Source organism: Python bivittatus, unplaced genomic scaffold (genome assembly GCF_059951505.1).
Source record: "Python bivittatus isolate LINGU-HERP-01145 unplaced genomic scaffold, Pbiv_v1 ctg000070_np1212, whole genome shotgun sequence".
NCBI lineage: Eukaryota > Metazoa > Chordata > Lepidosauria > Squamata > Pythonidae > Python > Python bivittatus.
In genome coordinates this window covers 38,495,445-38,518,446 of record NW_028277034.1, presented here as the reverse complement: position 1 = coordinate 38,518,446, position 23,002 = coordinate 38,495,445, and the positions used below count along the sequence as shown (strand labels likewise).

General features: G+C 37.3%; 1 protein-coding gene across 3 annotated transcripts in view; it reads right to left on the bottom strand.

The window, feature by feature from the left end:
• Positions 1-23,002, bottom strand: part of TBCK (TBC1 domain containing kinase) — a 96,111-nt gene that overhangs the window by 24,439 nt on the left and 48,670 nt on the right. For all 3 annotated transcript variants that reach the window (XM_088132998.1, XM_088133000.1, XM_088132999.1), the window contains exons 21-23: positions 20,581-20,617; positions 16,597-16,758; positions 6,682-6,857 (exon numbers count right to left, since the gene is read on the bottom strand). In XM_088132998.1, coding sequence (XP_087989124.1) covers positions 6,682-6,857; positions 16,597-16,758; positions 20,581-20,617 — 375 coding nt within the window. The remainder of the gene's footprint in view (positions 1-6,681; positions 6,858-16,596; positions 16,759-20,580; positions 20,618-23,002) is intronic.

The following is a 23,002-nucleotide window of genomic DNA, read 5'->3' as shown; positions in this document are numbered from 1 at the left end:
GTCCTGCCTTGGGCACAAAGCCAGCTGAGTGACCTTGGGCCAGTCCCTCTCCCTCAGTCCTAGGAAGAAAGAGTGGTCAAGTCACTTCTGAAAAATGCTCCCAAGAAAAGTGCAGGGGACAACTGCAAGCATTTATGTGACATACTATTATACATTCTAGTTTTTTATACTTTAAGAAATACGTAAATATTTTAATATGCTGCTATTACATGTATTTGCAATTTACTCATATTGTGGTGCACAAATTTGTACTTGGTTTTGGAAAAGCTGCACAAAACAATTTTTTTCTGCACATGGGATGTAAGAAATTAGAGGGAACATTTCAGGGAAGTATAATTGGGTTAGTTGGCCAAATATATTGAAACAAATGGGATCTAAAACTCTGTCTAGGTGGTTCCTAGAGTGACTTTATTTTGTATTCTTTACTGCCACAGTAGAAAGGTAGATCCATAGCAAAATTCTGAGTAACTTGTTCAGGGTAAGTATTCATAAACTGTGAAAAAAAACCTAACAAAACACTTATTTTTCTCTATAAGCAAGTTTTTCAATAGTTACCTGAAAAATTGCAGTAATTTTAATTTAACTGCAGTTAGCCCTAATTATTTCCCACTTAATAAGCAAGGAAGTCACTTCAAACATTTTTCATGAAGTATGGCATGTGCTAGGATGGGGAAATCAACATAAGGAAACAAAATAGAAGTCCCATTGCTGAAGTAGTATTATTTTTCCTTTGTGTAACATCAACATTTGCTTTTCTCTGTGGCAATGGGCTTCAGGAGTTTACTTTAGGAAGTCATTAGCACATTGAGGGGAAATTCTGCTCATGGCATGAAAAGAATTATAAATAATAAATCTAATGCCAAACTGGTAAAATTCAGAGTTGATTTTGATGTAAAAGGAATTGTGGAAGATCATGGAAGATACTCTGCTGATAAGGCTGCTACATACAAAATTCTCATCTACACAATGCTTGTGGGCTTTGTTTATTAATTCTGAACATTTTGCTGGACTTGGAACTGTATGACTAGCAAAACTGTATTTGCTCATGAGAAGAAAGTAATATGCAATAAAACTGGTTCAGATTTTTTTCCTAGTAATAAAGTATACCTATTATCTCCTTTTAAAAATACAATTATTGCATCACTCAGTTGACAACCTCAAAACAAGTGAGATAGACTTTTATGAGAAACAAGGGGCAGGGGACATGGAGATAACTTGGTGATTTTGAAAGATTTATGGGTAGGCAAATATTTATAGAATATCTTCTGAATGTGTGTACTACTAGCTATGTAATTTTCATCAATATTATATATGATATATTGGCTATAATAAATTATATCTAAAATAAAATGTAGCCTTTTTTCTTAAACAGCACATTTCTCAAATTCTTCAGGAGGGGGAATTAGGTCTTTGGGAGAAGAAAAATTTACTCAGAAGCTCAATGATGAGCCCTCAATAATCTTGATCAAAAGAAGCAGTAGGAAAATAGGGGTGGCGAGAAGCCCTGGCACTAGATGAAATACTAGCACTGGCACATTCTTCAGAGAACAGTTAGGATCAAAATGATACCGAAACATAAATAAAGGTCACATGTCTATCAAGCCAGAAAAATAGCTTAAAAGTTCAAAATGCTTAGTGAGTCAGGGAAGGCAGAATGAAGGACCATTTCCTAGTTTGTTCATGTAAAACAGAGTTTTGCTTCAGTTTGTAAACAGTAAGAAGATAACATGGATAACTGAGGTACATGAAAAAAAGTGAATGTGCAAAAAAATTAAACTCAGCTACTGAGTTTAATTCAAGCAATTGCCCATTTCTCATTACTATTCTATTTCAAGGAGATGGAACATGTAGTATAAAGTGATGGAACATACTTAGTCCTAAATAGGCTGCTAGAAGTCAGTGCAAGAAAAAAGCGGGGGCAGAGGGAAAAAAAACCAAAATTGCCTTAAGTTTAATTTAATTAAATGCAATTAGTATGACTATTCCTATGTATTTAATAATTTTGTATTCTATTTCATTGAAGCTACAATTTGGTAACAATTTTAGAGCTGTCTGAAAGTTGGACTCAAGACTCTGGATGGTTGCAAGAGGCCTTAAGTTCTCAAACTATCCACTCCTGGTTTAAACAGATTCTCCTTATCACAGAGTGGAATTAATTAACCCGACTCTGCTATGTTTATTTGAATTTAGTACATTCGCTGCTATATATTCCATACAAAGCAGAGCAAGTGCTGAGATACTGCATTTAGACAAGCAATATGAACTGGCTATGCTCCTATAATTATGGTTCTTTGAGTCATGATCCGCGAATTCATACCTATGGGATCTGCACTGTACAATAGCTCAGATCAGAATGTTCCAGAGCTTCAGACTTTCAGGCAGGAGCCTTGCTCATTCTGTAACATGGCATATGAAAAGTCAGGGTTCTTTCCACCTGCCACAGCAGATCAAAATGGAGGTACTATCCTTGAATTCAAGCAGCCAAGATGAGCAGTGGAGGACTGCATTCCGAGATCACCCATCAATCACATGAAAGTAACCAGCTGTTCTTCATTGCAATTTCTGTGAGTCACATAAGGATGATTAACCATATCTGTTACCTGAAAGCAGGTAGCCTTGGAGAATATGAGAATGTACTGCTCTCCAAAGGCAGCATCTTCTGCCAATCAAAATCTCCGGCAATAATGCCTGATAAAATTTGAGGTCTGCAACCAAGGTGGCAGCCTAGCAAATGCCTGGAAGAAGCACATCCTTAAAAAATGCTGCCGATACAACTGCTGCTGAATGGAATGCTCTGAAAGCTGAAAGAGTTTTGCCAAATCACAGACACTGTTACCTAACTGAAGAATCACCGCAATGAGACGGGAAAGTTCTATTTCTGTCTAGCATATACAATAAAGAAGTGTGGATCTCAGAAAAAAGACGCAGAACACAATCACTCTTTTGATGCCAAGGACATTTAGATGTATCATGACAGAAAGTGGGAAGGACCAGTTCATATGGAATTACAGAGCACTCTGGGGAAAAACAAAACTACTTTTTCCCCCAAAACGGTACTGATTATTAGCAAAAGAACTGAAAACTCACTCACTAACATTGATTGTTACCAAAAATGCTGCTCTCTTCCAAGGTAGAAGATGTACGCATAGCTGCTAGTGGTTCATAAAATGCTACAGGCAGCAGAGAGAGAATAAACAAGAAGTTCCAACTTGAAACAACTGGTGGGCACATATGGAAACAATTCTGAAGGCTTTTCAAAAACTGATAACAGTTGGGTGCAAAAGAGAGAGAGAGAGATGTTGATAGAACTGTGAAAAAAAGCAGCTGCTGAAAGGTAACACTTTGAAGACAAGAAGGAAAGCTCTTTCTCCCTCAATTTTAACAAGACCCTGAGGAAGATCAATGAAGAGGAAGGATGTAACGAGCAATATAAAGGATGTAAAATGTTTCAGCCTAGGCTTTTTGTGCTGGGGATTTGGAAGTAACATGTGGTTACTAACGAGGAAAGGGTCAGATATAAACACCAGATGATAAATCTGAGAATGAGTAAATATGGATGGAAAACTAAAATAGGAGGTTCAGCCTGGCCAAAGATGAAAGAAAAAATCATGGTACCAAGAGATCACTGCTAGGAACAATCAGTGCAATTTTCATCATGGCAATTAATCTTGGAAATGACCCTGGAGGTCAGCAGCTGCAGAGGCAAAAGGTACATAAATATGTACTTTTGCAGAATTGGAAAGTATCTCCCAATGAGTTGGCACCAAGGCCACTTTTGGTCTAATATTGGAAACATGAAGTGTTTTAGTAAAGATACGTAATTGTTGGATGAGGTAGTATACAAATTACTGCATAAATAAATAAAGTCCCACCATTAACAGTTGAGGTAAGTTAAGTCTTCACAAAGTAAAAATGAGTAATAGAATGCATTTGCAAAATACTGTTCTCACCAAATGAACAGACAACAGCGAACACACCAAACCCACAGTTCTGTAAGAAGGCTGAATAGTGGCACTAATTTTGTGCCATCCAATTTATGAATTATGATAGCACTGTTAAATTGTCCATGAGGACCTTGACCTGCAATAACTGTATGAAGGCACACAGCACCTTGAATGCTGCTGAGAATTCTAGCTGGTTGCTATGAAGATGGTGGACCACGGGCTAACAAAGTTCCTATATCTACCTGCCTTAACAATGGGATCCTGACCCTATATTGCATGCTTCTGCAGTCAATGTAATAGACAACGTGGGGCCAAAAAAGGCCAAGATAGCAACGGTATAACTAAGCCTTGAAAATAGGACTACTTTAATGACTAATGCCACATTGCCAAGAAGATGTAGCATGAGCCTTGCATTCTAACCTAGTGGATAAGTGATAATGTTACATGAACATGTTCCAGAATATCTAGAAGGCAACATTATTGGCCAGTTATCTAAATATAGGTATACTATAATTTCTTGCAAATACAAATGAATACCCATGACTTCTAGAAAGTTTGTAAATAGTCTGGTGCCATAGGAAGGCTCAGTGGGATGATACAGACTTACCCAGTCAGAAGCAAAGATGCTACCTATTATCAAGCAGAGTGGAAAAAAAGAGAGTAAGGTTTGATAAATCCCACCAATGCAGACCAGTGAGATAATCTGATTAGAAACTGACATATCTCAGAGATCCAAAATAATCTGGAACCCACTGCGGTTCTTGGGGACACTGAAGTCTCTATGATATAACCTAGGCATTTTTAACATAAGAGCAAGTGCTTGAGAGTCCCTAAGAGAGAAGGGTTCTTACATGCTCACAAGAGAAGGATACTGGATCTGATAACATGATAACAGCAAATAGTTGGAAATGAACTCTACACAAAAAACTACTATTCAAAGAACCCAAATGCCTGTTGTAAAGATATCCTACACATTGAGATAGAAACTGAAACAGTCCTGGAACTGAATCTTCTGGAACAGAACGGTCATTTGGATTCTTGGGATGACTGGTAATGGGGTCTGGATCATGCAGTTGTGAAAATAATAATTTAACAGGATGCAATGGAAAAGATGGGATAGAACTTCTTCCTGCTGTAGGAAGCTGTTGCTAGCTCTGTTAGCAACTCTGTTGCTATACAAGGCCAATACATTTGGCTGCTGAGTGTAACTTTTGCAAATTAATCTTCAGTATCATTTGTTTTAGAGCTCACTGAAATAACAAATCTTCCATTCTAGGCTGTGATGTGCCATCTTTAAGCTGATGGATTTATTTATGATAAGCACAGGCTCCTGCTGAGTATTCTGCATACAGTCTGCGTAAAATCTATTTTCCATTTGATATCCAGAAGCAAGCTAAAAAAGGGCAAGGTATTTTCCCTTAATCAAGCAGGCCTGATATGATGGAATTTGGAGATGAGCGATGGAATAAAAAGAATCAAACTCCGTCCTATACTCAGCAAGGAATCTCTGTTTGATTCAAGGAAGTAACATTGACAAGGGCTTGGACCATGAAATCTTAGTCATTTTCACTAATGTAAGAAACCCTGGGATTTGAACTGACACTTCCGCTGAACCTTGTACCAGCTTGATCTTCCGACAGAACAAGGGGACTATTTGGATTCTCTGACCAAATATCCTCTGAAGTTGGATGCTGGTTTGATCTAAACTCTTACTTTCTGAACAGTCACTACCAAAATGTGCTTGCAAACTTATTCAGAATGTGTTTGCCTTTGAAATCTTTCTTGTCATAGTCTTTTTGATATAATATTTTATTAATTTCATAAGCAAATATTTTCTAATAAAAAATCCAGAGAGCCAACACTTCCCCCTTCATTTGTATATAAATCAGAGTAACAATGGAATACTCAGTGTTTAAATAAATAATGTATTTCAAGTGTAGGCAATACATATTACATATATTTGTCACAGTGCAGTTATACATAAAATGAATCATTATGACACTGCTGGGACATTAAGTTTTAGAAGCATACAAATGATTTCAAATTTGAAATATTTTGGGTTTGAAGCAAATTGTTCCGACACCGTTCTGACATTCCAGAAGTGTTCCAACCTTGATATGGACCAGCTGTTTCAAACTCAAAGCAGGTGTGTTGAACTTGAATCCTTTCACATTCCAAATGTTCTTCACACCACTATTAGGTTCTTTAAGTTTACATTTTTGTTCATTTTATTACACCCACTCACTATTATTAACTATTTGTATTTTATTATACTGCTTACCCACCCAGGATCTTCCAAGATGTTTGGATGCATGAGGCAAAGTACAAGGAAGCATAACTCCAACATTCTTGAAAAGAGGGCTATACAGATAGCTATTTTCTACAGCAACTTGGAAACCTGTTGTACTGTTTGTTGGTTGAGGCTGTTAGCTCATTATGCCTAATGAGAGGCCTGACCTAATACAACCACATCCACTCATTTTTCTTCTATAGTATATCAAAATTTACAGGAATTCGTTGTTACGTTGTTGGACTAGAACAGAAAGACACTCGGGTTCAAGTCCATCTTTAGCAATGAAAACTTCATGGGTAGGCCATCACTATCTTTCAGGCTTGTGATATGGAGGAAAAAGGGGATTTAAATGCAATGAAAGAATAAATAAATTCAATCCTAAAGCACCCCCAAAAAGTTTAATCTTGCTATTCTGTTCTAATGAAAGACATCAAAATAACTCACCAGGTCACTCCTCGATGCATCCTGATAGTCTAATGAGAAACAAGATGTTAGACTTCTTGTAGAGTTGCCTTCACTGGCTTGTTTGGGATGTTGTGCATATTGTCTGTATGTAGCACTCTTGGGAGTCCAGCAGAAAAGGTTGATTGATTCACGGACACACCGTTCAATATCAATTTCTGGAAAAGGGACACCAAGGGAAAAAAAACAAAACAGAAAAGAAATGAGTATTTGAGCAAGTGGAACAAAAAACTGCAGTTGAGAAAAAAAATTTTTTTTTTAAAAGAACATATACTATTCTACAATAAATTCATTTTGATTTTAACATACCTATGTAAATATGATAAAAGAAACAAGAAACATTTGTCCTCTACTGACATGCAACCAAAAGAAAATAACTGACAATTACATACCATACCAAATTTATGACACAAATTCAGATGAAGCATAGGCTTTAAACTACAACATGTAATTACAGTTTGTGGGCATTCTGCAAATGTAATTATGGTAAAATGTGGCAAAATCCAGTATAAACAGTTTATTTTCTAAAACCTGGAGAACTAAGGAATTGACAAAGCAATTGAAGCATGCTATAAAGCAAAGCCTCTGAATTTGCAATCAATGTGGCTTTCCCCGTTTGACAAAGTTGTATAATAAGAATTGGAAAACAAGAAGGAATCTGTAAACAATATGATGCAATTAGTAACAAACACTTGATGTTTTTATAATCTTAGTAAGACCCTAAGGTCTTACTAAGACCCTAAGGTCTTAGGCCAAAAACTATCAATATAAAAGTAAGCACTGCAGAGTGGTTAATTGCTGAATATGGATGGTTAAAATAATCTCTTACCAAAATTGCAAAAATATTTATTTGTACTGTTAAACCATGTTTATGTATGTTAATGTTTACTTTTAATCATGGCCATTTTTTCCTTCTATTTTGGGGTAATGTCCTGTCATTTCTAATAACAAATAATCACAATTATCTGCCCCATGAGTTTGAACTCAGGATAAAGACATATAAGGAAAACATGCTACCTTCAAATTCTGGGATTGGGAAGAAGATAGGATAAAAAAAGTTTAATAAAAATTTTAAAAATAAACTTTCAATACAATTCAAATTCCTCCTCTTCCACCAAATTCATAATTCACAGCAGTCTAGCCTGGAAATCATCTATAGGTTATTCATAAAAATTATGAAAGTCTGGTTAATAAACTTATTTGCTGAAGAAATCTTTAGTGATCTAAAATAAAAATACCTACAGTACTGTGTTTCCTAAAAACAACACCTGTACTTCACAAAATAAATACAGTAATTCATCTTTCTCATTTGATAAACTTCTCATACGTTAGTACAAAGTTATCAGAGATACAAGAAACTTGAAACTGCACATGACAACCCATAGTGATATATTAATTTATTAGAGGCTTTTCAAAGACAGTTGGTAACACAAGACTGAATTTTGAGAGATCCCATAATTTCCAACAGCTATTTAAACCTTTTCTATTTCACTGTGATGGCACAGCACCTAAAACACTAGGTTACGGTGACACAGAAGTGATAACAAAAGGTATTTTTTGAGGAAAAACAAATGTTTCAGCACCTGTCTGCAAAGACTGATCACAGGAAGAAAGAGAGAACTGAAGAATGAGAAAATGTTGTATGGATAGCATGGGAAAAAATGAAGCATGCAGTCTCACACACTTTTGCAATTCTTTTAATCCACTTCAAAACCTGCTCCTTTGGAATGAATTGGCACGCAAGGGGAAATTTAGGAATGATCAGTGCTTTGTCAGTCTCAGAACTGGCTTTAAAAACTGGGCTGAACTCTCAGCCTCAAGCATCCTATTTCCTAGGTTAGGTCACTAGCTGCAGGACACAAACAAACTAGTGCTTCAGAATTAAAAAAAAAAAAAGGAACATTTTGAGGGGTCACATACATGACCTGCAGAAATTCTTCCCTTACTTAGCCTTGCCTATGAATACTCATTGGTTTGGGGTACACAATTCATCATGTAGCTGATTTTAAGCTGTGATCTGTATAGAGATCCCATCATGTGTTCTATTATAAGTCCAAAACTGCTTTTCCAGTTTTGCAATTACCAGTGGTTATACCTGTTTCTTTGGATATGTTACAAAGAAAAAACTAGTTCATAAAGCACTCTTCCCTTTGAAAATGATTGTTATGGTCTTCTCTGAATCAGAAGCTGAAGAGGCACGCCAGACAGTCTGAGGAGCCAGCAGGCAACCAGCCACCAGAGCAGATCTGGGAGGCAATGAGTCTGAGCAGGAGGGGCTGACTAAGATGATGAGGAGCCAGATTCTGGCAGGGTGCCTACTCAAAGAACACACTGGCAGCTACAAGATGACATCATGTTTTCTTGGGAGGAGACGGCAGCAACACCTCTAATCCAGTCTACTGGACTGGACTGGATGCTTTAGGAATAAGCGAGCTTAGGTGGATCAGAGTGGGCCACTACTAATCAGATGATCTATATGAAATACAGTTCAAGGGATACACAATGTGAAGGGATAAAGAGGCAATGATAATCTGTGTGTGTGTGTGCGCGCACATGCGTGCGCACACATGTGCCTTCGAGTCAGTTTTTGACTCCTGGTGACTGCCTGGACTAGTCCCTGAAGTTTTCTTCACAAGGTTTTTTGGAAATGGTTTGCCTTTGCCTGCTTCCTAGGGCTGAGAGAGTATAACTAGCCTAAGGTCACCGAGATGGCTCTGTGCCTAAGGCAGGACTAGAACTCACAGTCTTCCAATTTCTAGCCTGGTGTCTTAACCACTACACCAAACTGGCTCAATGATACTCCTCTATGGATATAACCCAACAAACCACAGGAATGAATATATATATATATATATATATATATATATATATATATATATATATTAGAATTGGTCTGTATCTTCTGAACACCAAGGGAAAAAGGCAAGAGGTGCTAAATGCATTATCTAGAAAGAGTGTAGTACTACTAAAGGGTGATTGGAATGCAGAAGCTGCAGAAATGCAGGGGACTAAAATTACAAGAAAAATGGACTTAGATACACAAAATAATTCAGATGATAGGCTCACTAAAGTTTTATGAAGGTAACTCTTTGTTCACTCCCATTACCTGTTTCAAGTAACACAATCACAGATTTCACATGTGGGCATCATGAAATGAACAGCACTGGGATCAAATATGATATACTGTAGAAAACAGAAGATGGAGAACTACTTTCCAGTCAGCCAGGACATGTTCAGTTGCAGATCATGCGACCAGCTATGAATTATTAATGTCAAATATATGGAATAACATGAAAAATTAAAGAGAATTAGGTAAGCCAGCAAGATTTTACCTTGGGGAAATACAGACAGAATCAACATAAGGATCAAATTCAGCTCACTTAATTTATGAAAGAGAACTTAAGGAACTATGGGTAGAGATAAGAGATACCAGAAAAATCAAAGTGGAAAAAAATAATCCCAAAATTTCAAAAAGACAAAAGCATCCAAGTGGCATTCAGAACACAATGATAGCTTCATCCTGATAGCCAGAAAAAGACAGAGGGCAACTAGAATGTGTTAAGATTTTTTTTATAAAAAAAGATATAGCTCATTATCTTTATTAAAAATGTTATGATTAGAGAGAGATCATATGACTTGTGTGTTAACATATATATTGTTATTTATTGTCATCTATTGGCATATACATGTTAGTTATTTAGTGGGGGGTATAGAGTGATAATATAACTAGAGCATTTATATGTCCAGCCTTATAGTTGTTTTAGTGCTAGTCACCATATAGATATATAGGTTTATGGGTTATATAGTTATAACTAATAACCAAATAGTATATCTCTTCTCTGAGAGTTTTTGGTTTTTAAACAACCAGATAATATATATTTTTTGGCTGAGTTTTTTTAAAAAACAAGATATGGACATTACAGTTTACAAACCTCTCATGCTGATATATATTTTTTCCTTAAACAAAAGTTTTTCTGAAAACACTGCTATACTCTGCTCAACAGGTTATGGGCCCAGGACCCAGAACCAGAACCCAAAACCCAGAACCAGAACCCAGGCTTGAGGTCCCAGAGTGCCCAGAGTGTCCAGGCGTGAGGTTCTAAAAATGCTGTTCCAGGACTGAAAACACTGCTATACTCTGCTCAACAGAATGATGGGTAACAACTGAACCAGACTTTCAACATCAAGCAAGACAGAACAAGGAAAAACCTCAGTCAAGAATAGGAATGCATAGAGGATAGTAACAAGAGAAGTAAAATGAAAGATAATTTTAAGACTATCGGAAAAATTACAGGCAAATACATGCATGGAGAAGGCTCTAATGCTGGGAATGATAGAAGAAAAGAGAAGAAGAGGGTGACCAGATCATCATGGAGGAAATCTATCTATGTAGTCAATGACTTGATGGCATATAGTTACAGTATTTGAGAGTAAGCACAGGAGAGATCTCACAGGGCAAATCAGATAAAAAGAAGATGGAAAGACTATACTAAATTCCTTTACAAATGGGATTATAGAACTACAGAAATGTTTGCAGAGAGAAAACATGGGGGAAAAAATCCACTTGAAACTGAGGTATAAGAGGCAATAGAACTGCTGTCAAAAGGTTCTTCATCAGGCACAGATGAAGAACCCGTCGAACTGTTTAAAGAAGCAGTTGAAGTACTGCTTTGTGTCAACATCCAGGAAACAAAACTATGGTCCAGAGATTGGGAAAGATAGGTCTTTATCCCTATTCCAAAAAAGGAGATATTTGCAAGATAATATGCAAAGTATCAAACCATTGTACTGATTAAATTTAGCTTCAGATCTTAGAAAGAATAGATACATACATGAACACAGAAATGGCAAAGGAAAAAGCCAGTTTCAGAGAAGGTAAAGGACATGAGATTATTTAGCTAATATAAGATAGATAATGGAGAGCAAGAGAACACAAGAAGGATCTTTATCTATGCTGTACTGATTACAGCAAGAGCTGTAATCTTTAATTCATCAGGGTTATATGTTTAATCCTTAAATTAAATCTTTTAATCCATCCATTCCAGAAGATCTCTCCCCACTTGGAGCAAATTTGTGAGGAGCAGACAGAACAGTGAAAACTGTGTCCACAGGACAAAATGAGCTTTTATTAGTAAAAGGACACCCAATAACATTTATTAATTTAAATAATTTATAAGATCACCCATCTTGCAGCAGTGACTTGGGGTGGGACACAAACATTTAAAACCCAAACAGTTACAAACAACAGCCCATGATGCCCAGGGTAAATAATACATTCCAACCATAAAATCACATCAGGAACAGAACTTGCCTAACTTCCTGGCCTGAACCCTGGGGAAACAAACTGGCTATCTAATTACCAATGACCAATCAGTAAGTGCAAATGGGTGAATATTTATGGTTTCCTCAAAATAATTCTTGAAAAATTAATCAGCTTGGATTCATGAACATCATGCAGATTGGGTGGAAAATTATTAAAAGAATTATTAGCCTTAGGTTAAATGGCATTCATTTTGCAGCTCATGGCATTACAGAATGTCTTTGATAAGCAGGTGTGTGGAAACAAATCACTTTCTTTCTATACCAAATCCAGATTCTCTATCCCATATTTGGCTGCAAGCTATTCACTATTGGCAGCTATGAATAGCTTCTGTTTCACAATACCATTATATACCTTTGATGAAGTTTTGAGAGCTGTTGTATAAACACATCTGCTTCTTGCTCCTAGACAAAGCCATCAAACATATGTAATTCAAAAACACGTAAGGATAAAAAAAATCCTTCCACAAACATTCAGTTCTTGTGTCTATTTGTGCTACAGAAACAGCAAAAAAACCCCAATGTTCCATGTCTGGAGAGGCAGCCTCTGATGAAGCTTTCTTCACTCCACCCAGCACTGAGCTACCTGACAAGTGTTCAGCAAAATGGTAGCTCCATTCCTACTTGCTAATGAAGTTGCTTAGCATTTTAGAGCTGTTTTCAGTATCTGTACATTTCTTGATACTTCCTGAGGCCGCTGTTGCAATCTAGATGCTTTGGAAGACATGGAGGCACATGTGTAGCACCTCTCTGCAATTCGACAAACCGACCATGTCTTTTCATGGAACCATGCTGCAGCTGTGGAAGATAGCTACAAGATCCTGGGAAAAGATGGATCTGGTTTAAAGACTTGCAGACATCTGCAACATGATCCAAAACACCCTTGGGTCTTTAAATCACAAGCGCTGCATAGTCCTAATCCAGATCATCTAGAAACAAACAGGTGCTAGTTTTAATCACCAAGACTAGAAAAGAATACTTAATATTCAGAGAAAATCTCTCATTCTCTTGAATGAGTCATGGCAGGGTTTCCTATAACAGGATGCAACTGTGAAAGAAAGTGGTATTATTGTGAAGGTTAATTATCAAGAAATCCATTACTATTGCTATCTTAAGTGGTGGGGTGTTTTAACACCCAGGAGAACTACTACATATGTTAGAGATGCTGACTCAAATCTTTCGTGTATGTGTCAAACAAGCTACTAGATGTTTATGCACACTGAAAACTGCAAATATATTCAGTTTTGATTAAAAAAAAAAAAAGATTAGCTGGCTGTTTCAAGCAAATGTTGAATTTCAGGATTTGCTAATGGATTGGTACTGCTTTTTAAAAAATCAAATACCTTCTTGCTTAATTTAGCAAGTGCAGTATGAAGATGAAGAATATGCAGTATTCTTGACAACAAGAGAGGACAGTTACTAAGCAATTAATGATTCATCAATTTTGGTGATGCTAAACAGGCTTGGTTTTAGTCAGTTTGAACAGAAAGCTACGTACACTGTTCTGAGATCTATTATGGGGGATGAGGAGAATATAAATGTGATATTAGAGTTGAGCTTTGCAAAAAGTCTCTCCTTTCTGACAAATATCTATAACACAAAGAAAAGTATGAAAGACAATTTTAAACCGGCAGATACCGGCGAAGGTCAGCTAATTAGGAAGTATGATTAGCATAATCAATATTTGTTAAAGAATTTTATTACGTTCTTATAACTGGAAGATGCATTCTAAATTATGCATGCTATAAGTAAAATATTTGCTTTTTTGGTTAAAGGATTCTGGGACAAACAGTCGATTCAGGAAAAGTGCTTCTGTAGAATTTTATTAAATTCTTGGCTTTCTATGGAAATAACAGCATGAAACCTAAAGCTTCGTTTCATATTTATGTATGCGAGTATGTGTGTGTACACATGTTGGTACAACCAGAGCAGGTGGAAAACTTTTTGCAGCCCCAGATTTACTTCAAATGCTGATGCAGGCTTTCAAGGGCCCACGCTGTTCACATGTATACCTCCCCTTCATGAAGTTTGCCTTTTCTTCACAGCAAAGGGGAAGCAGATGGAATGGCAAAGGGACCATTTTGACCATAGAAAGTACCCATTTAGTGCAACTGAAATTTACCATAGCTGCTTAATTTTGGTGGCACAGGACAGTGAACACAGGACCTGCACAAAGGTCTTCCAGGGGCCACCTGCAGACCACAGAATTCATGCGGCCAGTCCCAGTTCAAATCGCCGTTCTCATCTGGCATAGCCAATGTCTATATTAACTTGGAATTCTGAGAATTGCATTTCTGCATATCTGGTTGGCACCAGTTTGGGAGCAGTTACTCTAGATTGTGATCTAGAGTTCCTTTGAAGAGGGGCCCTTCCTAACCTGCTATTTTTTTGAATGACAATTAAAGAGAAATCACTACAGCATACCAATGAGTGCAAAATGAATTCAGTTACACATAAATTCACATAAAGAACCTAGTATAGAACTCTACTTCAGCTAAGAATGGCTCCTTAAAAATCTTACCTAGAAGCCTTTCCCAACCATTTAACAAAGATTTTTAACTCTCAGATTATTTAAAATGATTTAATTGAGATGTCATGATTATTTAACTGAGATGTTGAAGAATAAACCAGGGCTCACTGGAATTCTGGTTCCTTTCCAAGAATAGAACCATTCCTAAAAGAGGCCCCTTAATACCTGATTATTTTTTTCTTATTATTATCTAGGGCATACTTCTTACCCAGTAATTTTCTCATGTAGTAATTTCAACTTGTCTTGCATGTTTCTTAGAAACAAATCCCAGAACCTTCAAATTTAAGATTACAGTCCTAGGCTTGGATTTTCTGTGGTAACAGGTAAGAAATGCATCAGTTAAAAGACTGATTGCAATCTAGTGTGAGTCATGGTTAACAAAATTGCTCTAAGTCTTTACACAAACAACCCAATCCGATACAGAGTTAGATTTCCATTGGCTCAAATGGCCTTCTTTCTTATATATAATGGCATGTGGGAATGGCAGGAAGGAGAACCACAGACTGGACAACCAGCATGTAAAAGATGTCTCAGCCCACAGAAGGGAGGATTGGCATGGGAAATGTTTCAGAAAAGACCCTCCCTAGTTTTCCGGAGAACAAAGGGAAAGGAGGGAGAAATATTTTCAGTCTTGCAAGTTTGTTAATGCAACCTCACAGTAAAGATGAACTAGTACTCCTGGTTGTGCTTCTTGACTGGACTACCTTGCAGAGCTAACAATTCTTATAGCAGGGGTGAGCAACTTATAGTCCCAGGACTACAGGTATCCTCAAACTCCTTTTTTGCATTCCTTGGTGGCCTGTGTTACGGGAAAAAAAGCAGTGTCTCCTTTGAAGACAAGAAACATGAAAAGTGTTGTGTCAGCCTGAAAATAGGTTTAATGTATCTTTTAAAAACAAAGAAAGCCCACTAAGTGACAGCAAAAAGAGAAAATTATGACCCTGCTTAAATATACAATATAATACTATTTTTCACCAGTATTCCACTCAGTATAGCATGGCCTCCAGCTATCCAAGGGTTGCCTTTCCCTGCTACATAGGATCAGATTCTATGGAGAGATAAGTTATTAATATGACTACCATTAAAGATAGTATATAATTTATTCAGTGAATACATACTGCTAACATTTTAACAGCATGCAAGCATCAAAAATTGTAATGGCCAATAACAAATGCATGACTGTTAAAGTCTTTCCCCAAGAAACAAGATCTTGACTTTGCAGTACTCAAGGGAAAAGTGTCCTGTGGATGTGCTGTGTTTCTAAGATGGTATGTGTGTCTTGGAAGTACAGTGTGAAATGGGAACTCAGAGCTGTGGAAAGGAAAGCAGATAACCCCTGCATTATGCTGCTCTGTTAAGCGGCTTGGGAAGGCTTGGACACAGCCTGATACAAATCAGTTGCTTCCCACACTTGAGGCTGGGCAGTGGAAGCTGTACTCTGAAGAGCTGCAATCACCTACAAAGCACAAAACCAATTTTCTGAGAAGATTTATCTTTTTCAGCTCCAAGTTCAAGAGAAAGCTGTGGCTTTCATTTTATCACACTGCATTTAAAGGCAGAGCTTAAAATATCAACTCTGCTAATCATCCCAAACTCTTACTAAGTCACGATCTGAAAGAAGGCTGGTCCCATTCTGCTGTTCAATGAAGGCTGAGTATTTGCTAAAGTAGGTAGAACTGCAAAATCCAAATGACTCTAAATTGTATTAGAAGAGGTTACATGGTCTTACCTTTTGGCACAGCCACAATTAATTCAGGTACCTTATATTATTAAACATACATACCTTCACACACAAAAGTGTATATAAAAGAACTGAACTATACTCATGTAACTTATCTTCCCAAATTTGCCTCTTCCAATTAAAATTCAACAAAGGCTGCCTACAGCCAAGTAAAAATATATCCAGTACAACATAATTACCTATCCATGCCAATTCTTTCCATCTCCTATTACTATCCTACTGTCAAATTCTAGAAATTAGGAATATACTGTACATTGATCAGAACAAAGGACATTTAACAAAGACATAAGACTGATAAAGGTAATACCTGGTAAATCAGAAAACAGCAAAATGCACTCATTGAATCCATTGGAGAGAAGCCGATCCCTCAGCTGTTGCAGAATAGCCACTCCAATACAGAATGGGAAAGAAGAATTTCCCAGTAGCAATGTATCCCACAGATGAAATATTTTGTGCAAAGGGAAGACATCTGCAAGGCAGCCAGCAGAGAAATATCAATTAAGAAAGAATACTTGTCAGTTTTTTTGTAAGGCTAAATGGATAATCAGGCAACAGGCAAAAGAGAGTACAAAAGACTTGGAGTCTTTTTTGCATAGAATGCAGATAGTGCACGGGAGAGGAACAATCCCACAATAAGTATAAATGAGAAGAGCCTCTGAAGCAGCCTCTATTGTGCATCAGGTTTTAGATAGCAATGTAGGTAATTATGAAAAAGAAAAAGAAAAAGAAGGGTTTTAATAGGGATATTCATGAAACCTGTGGCCCAATCATATCTGACTGATGTATTGTCGAAGGCTTTCACGGCCGGCATACGATGGCTGGTGTGGGTCTTCCGGGGTGTGGCCGTGTTCTGGAAGTTTTGTTTCCTAACGTTTTGCCAGCACCTGTGACCGGCATCTTCAGAGTGCAGGAGCACAGACAGGAGCAGTTCTCTCTGTGCCCAGGGTGATGTAACCCTTTTTTGTGGGTATTTATAGAGATCTGAGGGGGGGGGGATTGGGCGTGGGGGGGGGTTGGGTTATTGAGTGGCTGCTTGCAAAAGACAAAAGGGATCCCCTCACCGCCGCAGGAGTATACCGCATACCATGCAGTTGCGGGCAAGTATACATCGGGACCACAAAACGCAGCATCCATACCAGGATAAAAGAACACAAAAGACACTGCAGACTACAGCAACCAGAAAAATCTGCAGTAGCTGAACATGCTCTCAAGCACACTGGACACAAAATCCTATTTGAAAACACAGAGATACTGGACAACACCAACAGCCACTATACCAGGCTATACCGGGAAGCCATTGAGATTCACAAACACCAGCACAGTTTCAATAAAAAAGAGGAGAGTCTAAAAATCAACAAAACCTGGCTACCAATCCTGGAAAATACAGCCTGCAAAAGGTCAACGAACTCAGCTCAACCACCAGGACATGTGAACAGTTCACACAATGAACTTGCTAATCACCCCCAGCAGCCCCTCGTTAACAATCCAATAGAAGAAAAAACCCTTCCTAATCCCCAGGAAGATACACACAGATGCTGACACCAAAACAAGCAGCCACTCAGTAACCCAACCCCCCCCACACCCCCAATCCCCCCAGATCTCTATAAATACCCACAAAAAGGGTCACATCACCCTGGGCACAGAGAGAACTGCTCCTGTCTGTGCTCCTGCACTCTGAAGATGCCGGTCACAGGTGCTGGCAAAATGTTAGGAAACAAAACTTCCAGAACACGGCCACACAGCCCGGAAGACCCACACCAGCCATATCTGACTGACTTCAAATTGTACCAAGGGACAGTGTCTCGAAACCAACAAATATATTTTACAAGGCAGAAATGAGCAGAGTGCTAAACAAATAAAAATTGGGTATAGATTAAAAAACACCACAGTGAAAGAGAAAGAAAAAAAGACAAGAAGATATATTTAATCTATGTACCAAGTTTGAGTTTCCCTCAATGGCTAAAAAGGTAGCTCATTTAAATACTTGTGATGTAAGCAAGAGCGCATTATTCCAACCTTTTCCTAGTAATTCCTAATGTGAAGAACTAGTGCAGTACAAAAAGAGTGCTGATGAGTATGGCTGGGCAATGCTCTGGAAATAATTTGGGAAAGCTTCTTTTGGAGTGGTCACAGGAATGTGAATGTAGTATCCATCGATAACTGTTAACTGCTGGCACATCTTCTCATGGGATCATGCAATGCTTTCTGAGGCTGCCACATTATCTCTGGAGAAGACCTAGCTGCTTTAAAGAGCTCCTGACAGGTGCTATGTTCACATCTATACAAACTTCAGAGCATTCTTATGGAATCTTGATTGTGAAACCACCCGTGTGACAATATATTTGAGGCATGGCTGTCAGTATCAGAGAATATCTGGGTTACTATTTTTGGAGCACTGAAGATTGTTATATGGTCCTGTGGTCTTCTCCCAATCCAGGTATCTTGTTTAAAGTCAGTGCTGCATTCAAATAATCTGACTGTAACTTTGTTATTCTTTTTAAACTGATGCAAGGCTCTACCATTCCCTGGTCTGGGTAATGTAATTATAATAATCAATGAAATAGAGAAACTGCTTGGAGGAACTGTTTCACTAGTTCACACATGATATAAATCAGTATTTAGTGTGCTAGACACGATACTGTTCCTTCTTAGTCCTCTGACATAGCTGGAATGATAACAAATTATATTGTAAATAATATCTTCTCATTTTATCTAAACCAGGAAATTGTGATTTAACAGTAATCTGATCAGTTTTAAAACAAGCCAATCTTGACCTTCTTGGTATTAACCATATTGCCTATTTCAGATGAAGTCACAGCCCTGATGAAGAAAAAGCAGACATACAAGCTTCTAAAATGTTCCTTTGGACAAAAGTAAAGGAAACATGACCCCATGTCTTGTTGCAGCTTATGGATGTTAAGATCAAGCAGTCTTCTTAAAGTGGTATCCTTGGTATGTGGTGGCATGGCCAATACTGGCTGTTAATTCTGTGCGCTGTAGCACAACATTTCTTGGCATCAGATTTTGGGGAAGCTGAATATATCACAATTTTATCTTGAAATACTGTTATGTCCATTGATTAAATTAGTAGGATGAAATTTCTATAGTTTTATGTTTCATAAAAAAATATAATTATTTTTCTACATACATCACTTCAACATCACTCCTTTATAAATTAAGAATAGTAGCTCCTACTTCTGGAGAGATTTTTGTTTTTTTTCACATGTTGATTTAAAACTCTCCAATGCAATCAAATACCTGTTTTAATATTATTAATGAAATATATACTGCCACATTCATTATGATTTGATGCCATCTGTGGGTGCAGAGAATTGCAATCTTATAACTCCTCCCCTGCATTATTGGTGGATATTAGCATAACAAAGAAATAGGGCACAATAATTTTGCATTTATTTAAAAGATGATCTGTAATTTGAACCTCAATTTCTAGAGGAAACCAAGGTCCAGCGGTTAATGTAGTGCTTTTCCTCTACAGCTGCTATTTTCTGAATTTAACTACACACTATTAGGGTAATTGCTATCAAGCCCCTGAGTAATAGTTACTTTACAATTAGGTATTTCAAATTTGAAATCACATCAGAATCCAAAGTAATGTTTTAAATAACATTATTGTGTCATTTATAACAGCATCTGTTATAAAATCTACTAAGATTTTTTTCTTCAGAAAAAATGCTCAATGCACAATTCTTAGATATATTGCAAATCTCATGTACAGCATTATCTTACATACTTGTGGATGCCTGTAGAATAATTTCCTGTGAATTATGCACAACTCATGAAGAATGAGCTCAACATACTGGCACAATCTTTGGATATATTGAGGGCATTTTTTTTGATAAAATTAAACTAAGGTGCATTTCTAAAGTATGATATGGGTTTGTATAAATATATTTATCTGTGTAAAGTTCAATGACCATCATGATGAAAAGCAAGACTACTACTTTTCTGAAAAACAAATTGAAAATTTCACTGAATAGGTAAAGAAAGAGGAATTTTGTGCAAAACATAATTGGTAGATAGAGCAGCAAGGGGGGATTTCAGGATGAAAATATATCATCCTGAAAGTATATGACAGAAATAATTCTGTTTTACACTAATATTGCTTTAAATGCCAAGTTGCCTAATTATCCACCAGATGGATACAAACACCTCCAATGAGTGTTTCGTGTTTAATAATGATTATTGCCCTGACAAGTCAAAATATAAAAAGGTGCTTGAGATGAAGAAACATACACTTGTAAATGAAAAAATGAGAGAAGATGATACTCACGTGTGAACATTGTGAGAAACCAAGGAATAGCATATAGCTATAACATCAACATGGGAAAAAAAGAATACATTGTTAAAGTAGATCATTGTAAATTTTCAATTTTATCAGTGTTGTAATTCTGTAAGCAAACTTATATATGAGAAGTTTAAATTAGGATTGGAGTTGAAATCTCTGTTATGATATCCTACCTAAACCAGAATTTAAAATTTTTGAACCGGAGTCTGATTATATTTTACTGCTGTATACAGGTGGTCCTTGCTTAATGACCCCTCATTCAGCAACTGTTCAAACTTACACTGGTGCTGAACAAGTGGTACTTATGTCAGTTGCAGCATTGCTACAGTCACGTGATTGTGATTTGGGAGCTTGATGCCTGGCTCACAATTACAATGTCACAGCATCCTGTGGTCACATGATCACCATTTGCAACCTTCTTTGCCAGCTTCCTACAAGCAAAACCAATGGAGAAGCCGGTAGGAGGTCACAAATGGCAACATGTGACATCCTCACTTAATGACCATGGTGATTCACTTAAGGATGGCAACCAGAAATGCCAGAATTTCTGTCGCTAAGCAGCAGAGTTACATGACATTGCACTACACAACTGCATCACTTAGCAATGGAAATTCTGGTCCCAATTACCATCATTAAGTGAGGATTACCTGTATAATATCTACGTATGAAACCTAGATCAGTGATATTACATCTAGACTCCATAGATTACAAATATCATCTTGCACTTTCTCCATAAAAAAAATGCACATAGTTTCCTATGTATGTAACTGTCTGTACATTCAAAATGGAATCTTATCTCCCCATCAGTTCCATTTAAACTCAAATGGATGTTCATAAAACAAGATGGTGGTGGAAAGGAAGACATACATAAGTAGAAATTTGGTAAAGATATGGAGTGAGTCATTTTCCAGGACTGAGAAGAAAAACATGCATTCAGTGCTGCCACAACATAGATGTAAACGGGCATGAAGAACTGGACTGGGTATCCAGGATGTCAAATTTTTCATTTCTTACTATGCTGAGAAAAAAACAAAACAAATGCAAACCTTGATTCTGATATACTACCACCCTCCTCCTAAGAACAATAATAAGCAAAACAGGCTACAAACTCCATCAAAACCAAGATTTTTATTTAATGATCATTAAGGAAAAGCAGGAAACAAAAATCTGTTTTCAGCTCCAAACAAAACACCATCATTTGGAACATCCTGTTGCAGTGTTTTGAGTTGGCTGTGTTCCTGTAGAACACTACTTGAAATATTTTTGAGTATTCTACTGTGGGACTCAGACAAGCCTTTTAGTCTGTCATTATACATCTTGGGATCACAAAAATAGGTGGGGTGGTGGTTTATGCTGAGTACCACAATAAAAAAACTACCAAAAAGGCTGATTTTTAATTTTTTTTAAAAACCTGCATGCACAAAGAGCCAGCAAACTAAGCCCAGCAATGAAGCAACAGTAATGGTTTAGCTTCAGTAACACAGCCAGTGAACAATGTACAGTAACAGCATACATTTATCTAACTATGAGCTTGAGGCTTCTTCTTAATAGATGTACTTGCACAGTGCGCACTTTCCGCAGTTAGCTTTGTCTGCAAAGCTCAAAGAAAGGTAAAGCCATATTGACTATTCAGTAGTAACTGTAACATAATGCACAGTGACAGCATACACTTCTGCTTGGGATAAGCTGCCTGAGAAAGAAAGCACAACAGTCACGGAATACTAAGAAACAACACTGTATTAAAACCCATGAACTTTAACTTCTATCAGCAAAGAATTAAACAAAAGGAGTACTCTTGCTTTCCAGGCCATTAGTCCCAATGATTCTCAAATTCTGAACTGTGTTTAACTGACTCTCTACCTTGCCATGTCCTCTTAACCAGATCCAACCAGCTGCAGCAAGGAAGAAAGTTGAAGCGTAAACAGAGAGCCAAGGACCTTTTTCTCTGTGCTTTATTAACACATTCTCCACTCATAAATGCAAAAATTACAGCCCTAGTGTCATTTTACTACCTAATTTTCATGGTGTGATCCTGGGAAGGTGCAACTAAATGGGTTCGGGGGGACACAGACTCCCAAACGTTTGTACAGCATACTATTAATAAAATATATATAACAGTGTATTATAAATACTGTTTCACAAATATTGTAATTATGATTTTAAAATCCATTTGCTTGATTTTAGGAGCTTTTAAATTAGCTTAAGCCTCAGCAGATCCTTCCTTGTGGTCACTATCTAGAGATAGTGCCCATTAACCAAGCAGGAGGCAATTCTGCTTCTCCCATCTGCCTTCATGTTTCTCTCTGCCTCCATCAACAGCTGTGTTAATACAATACTCTTTGGTCACGACTACTCGCACTTTTCTTAGTACACACTGCCCCCTACCCATCTCACCAGGTATAGGCAA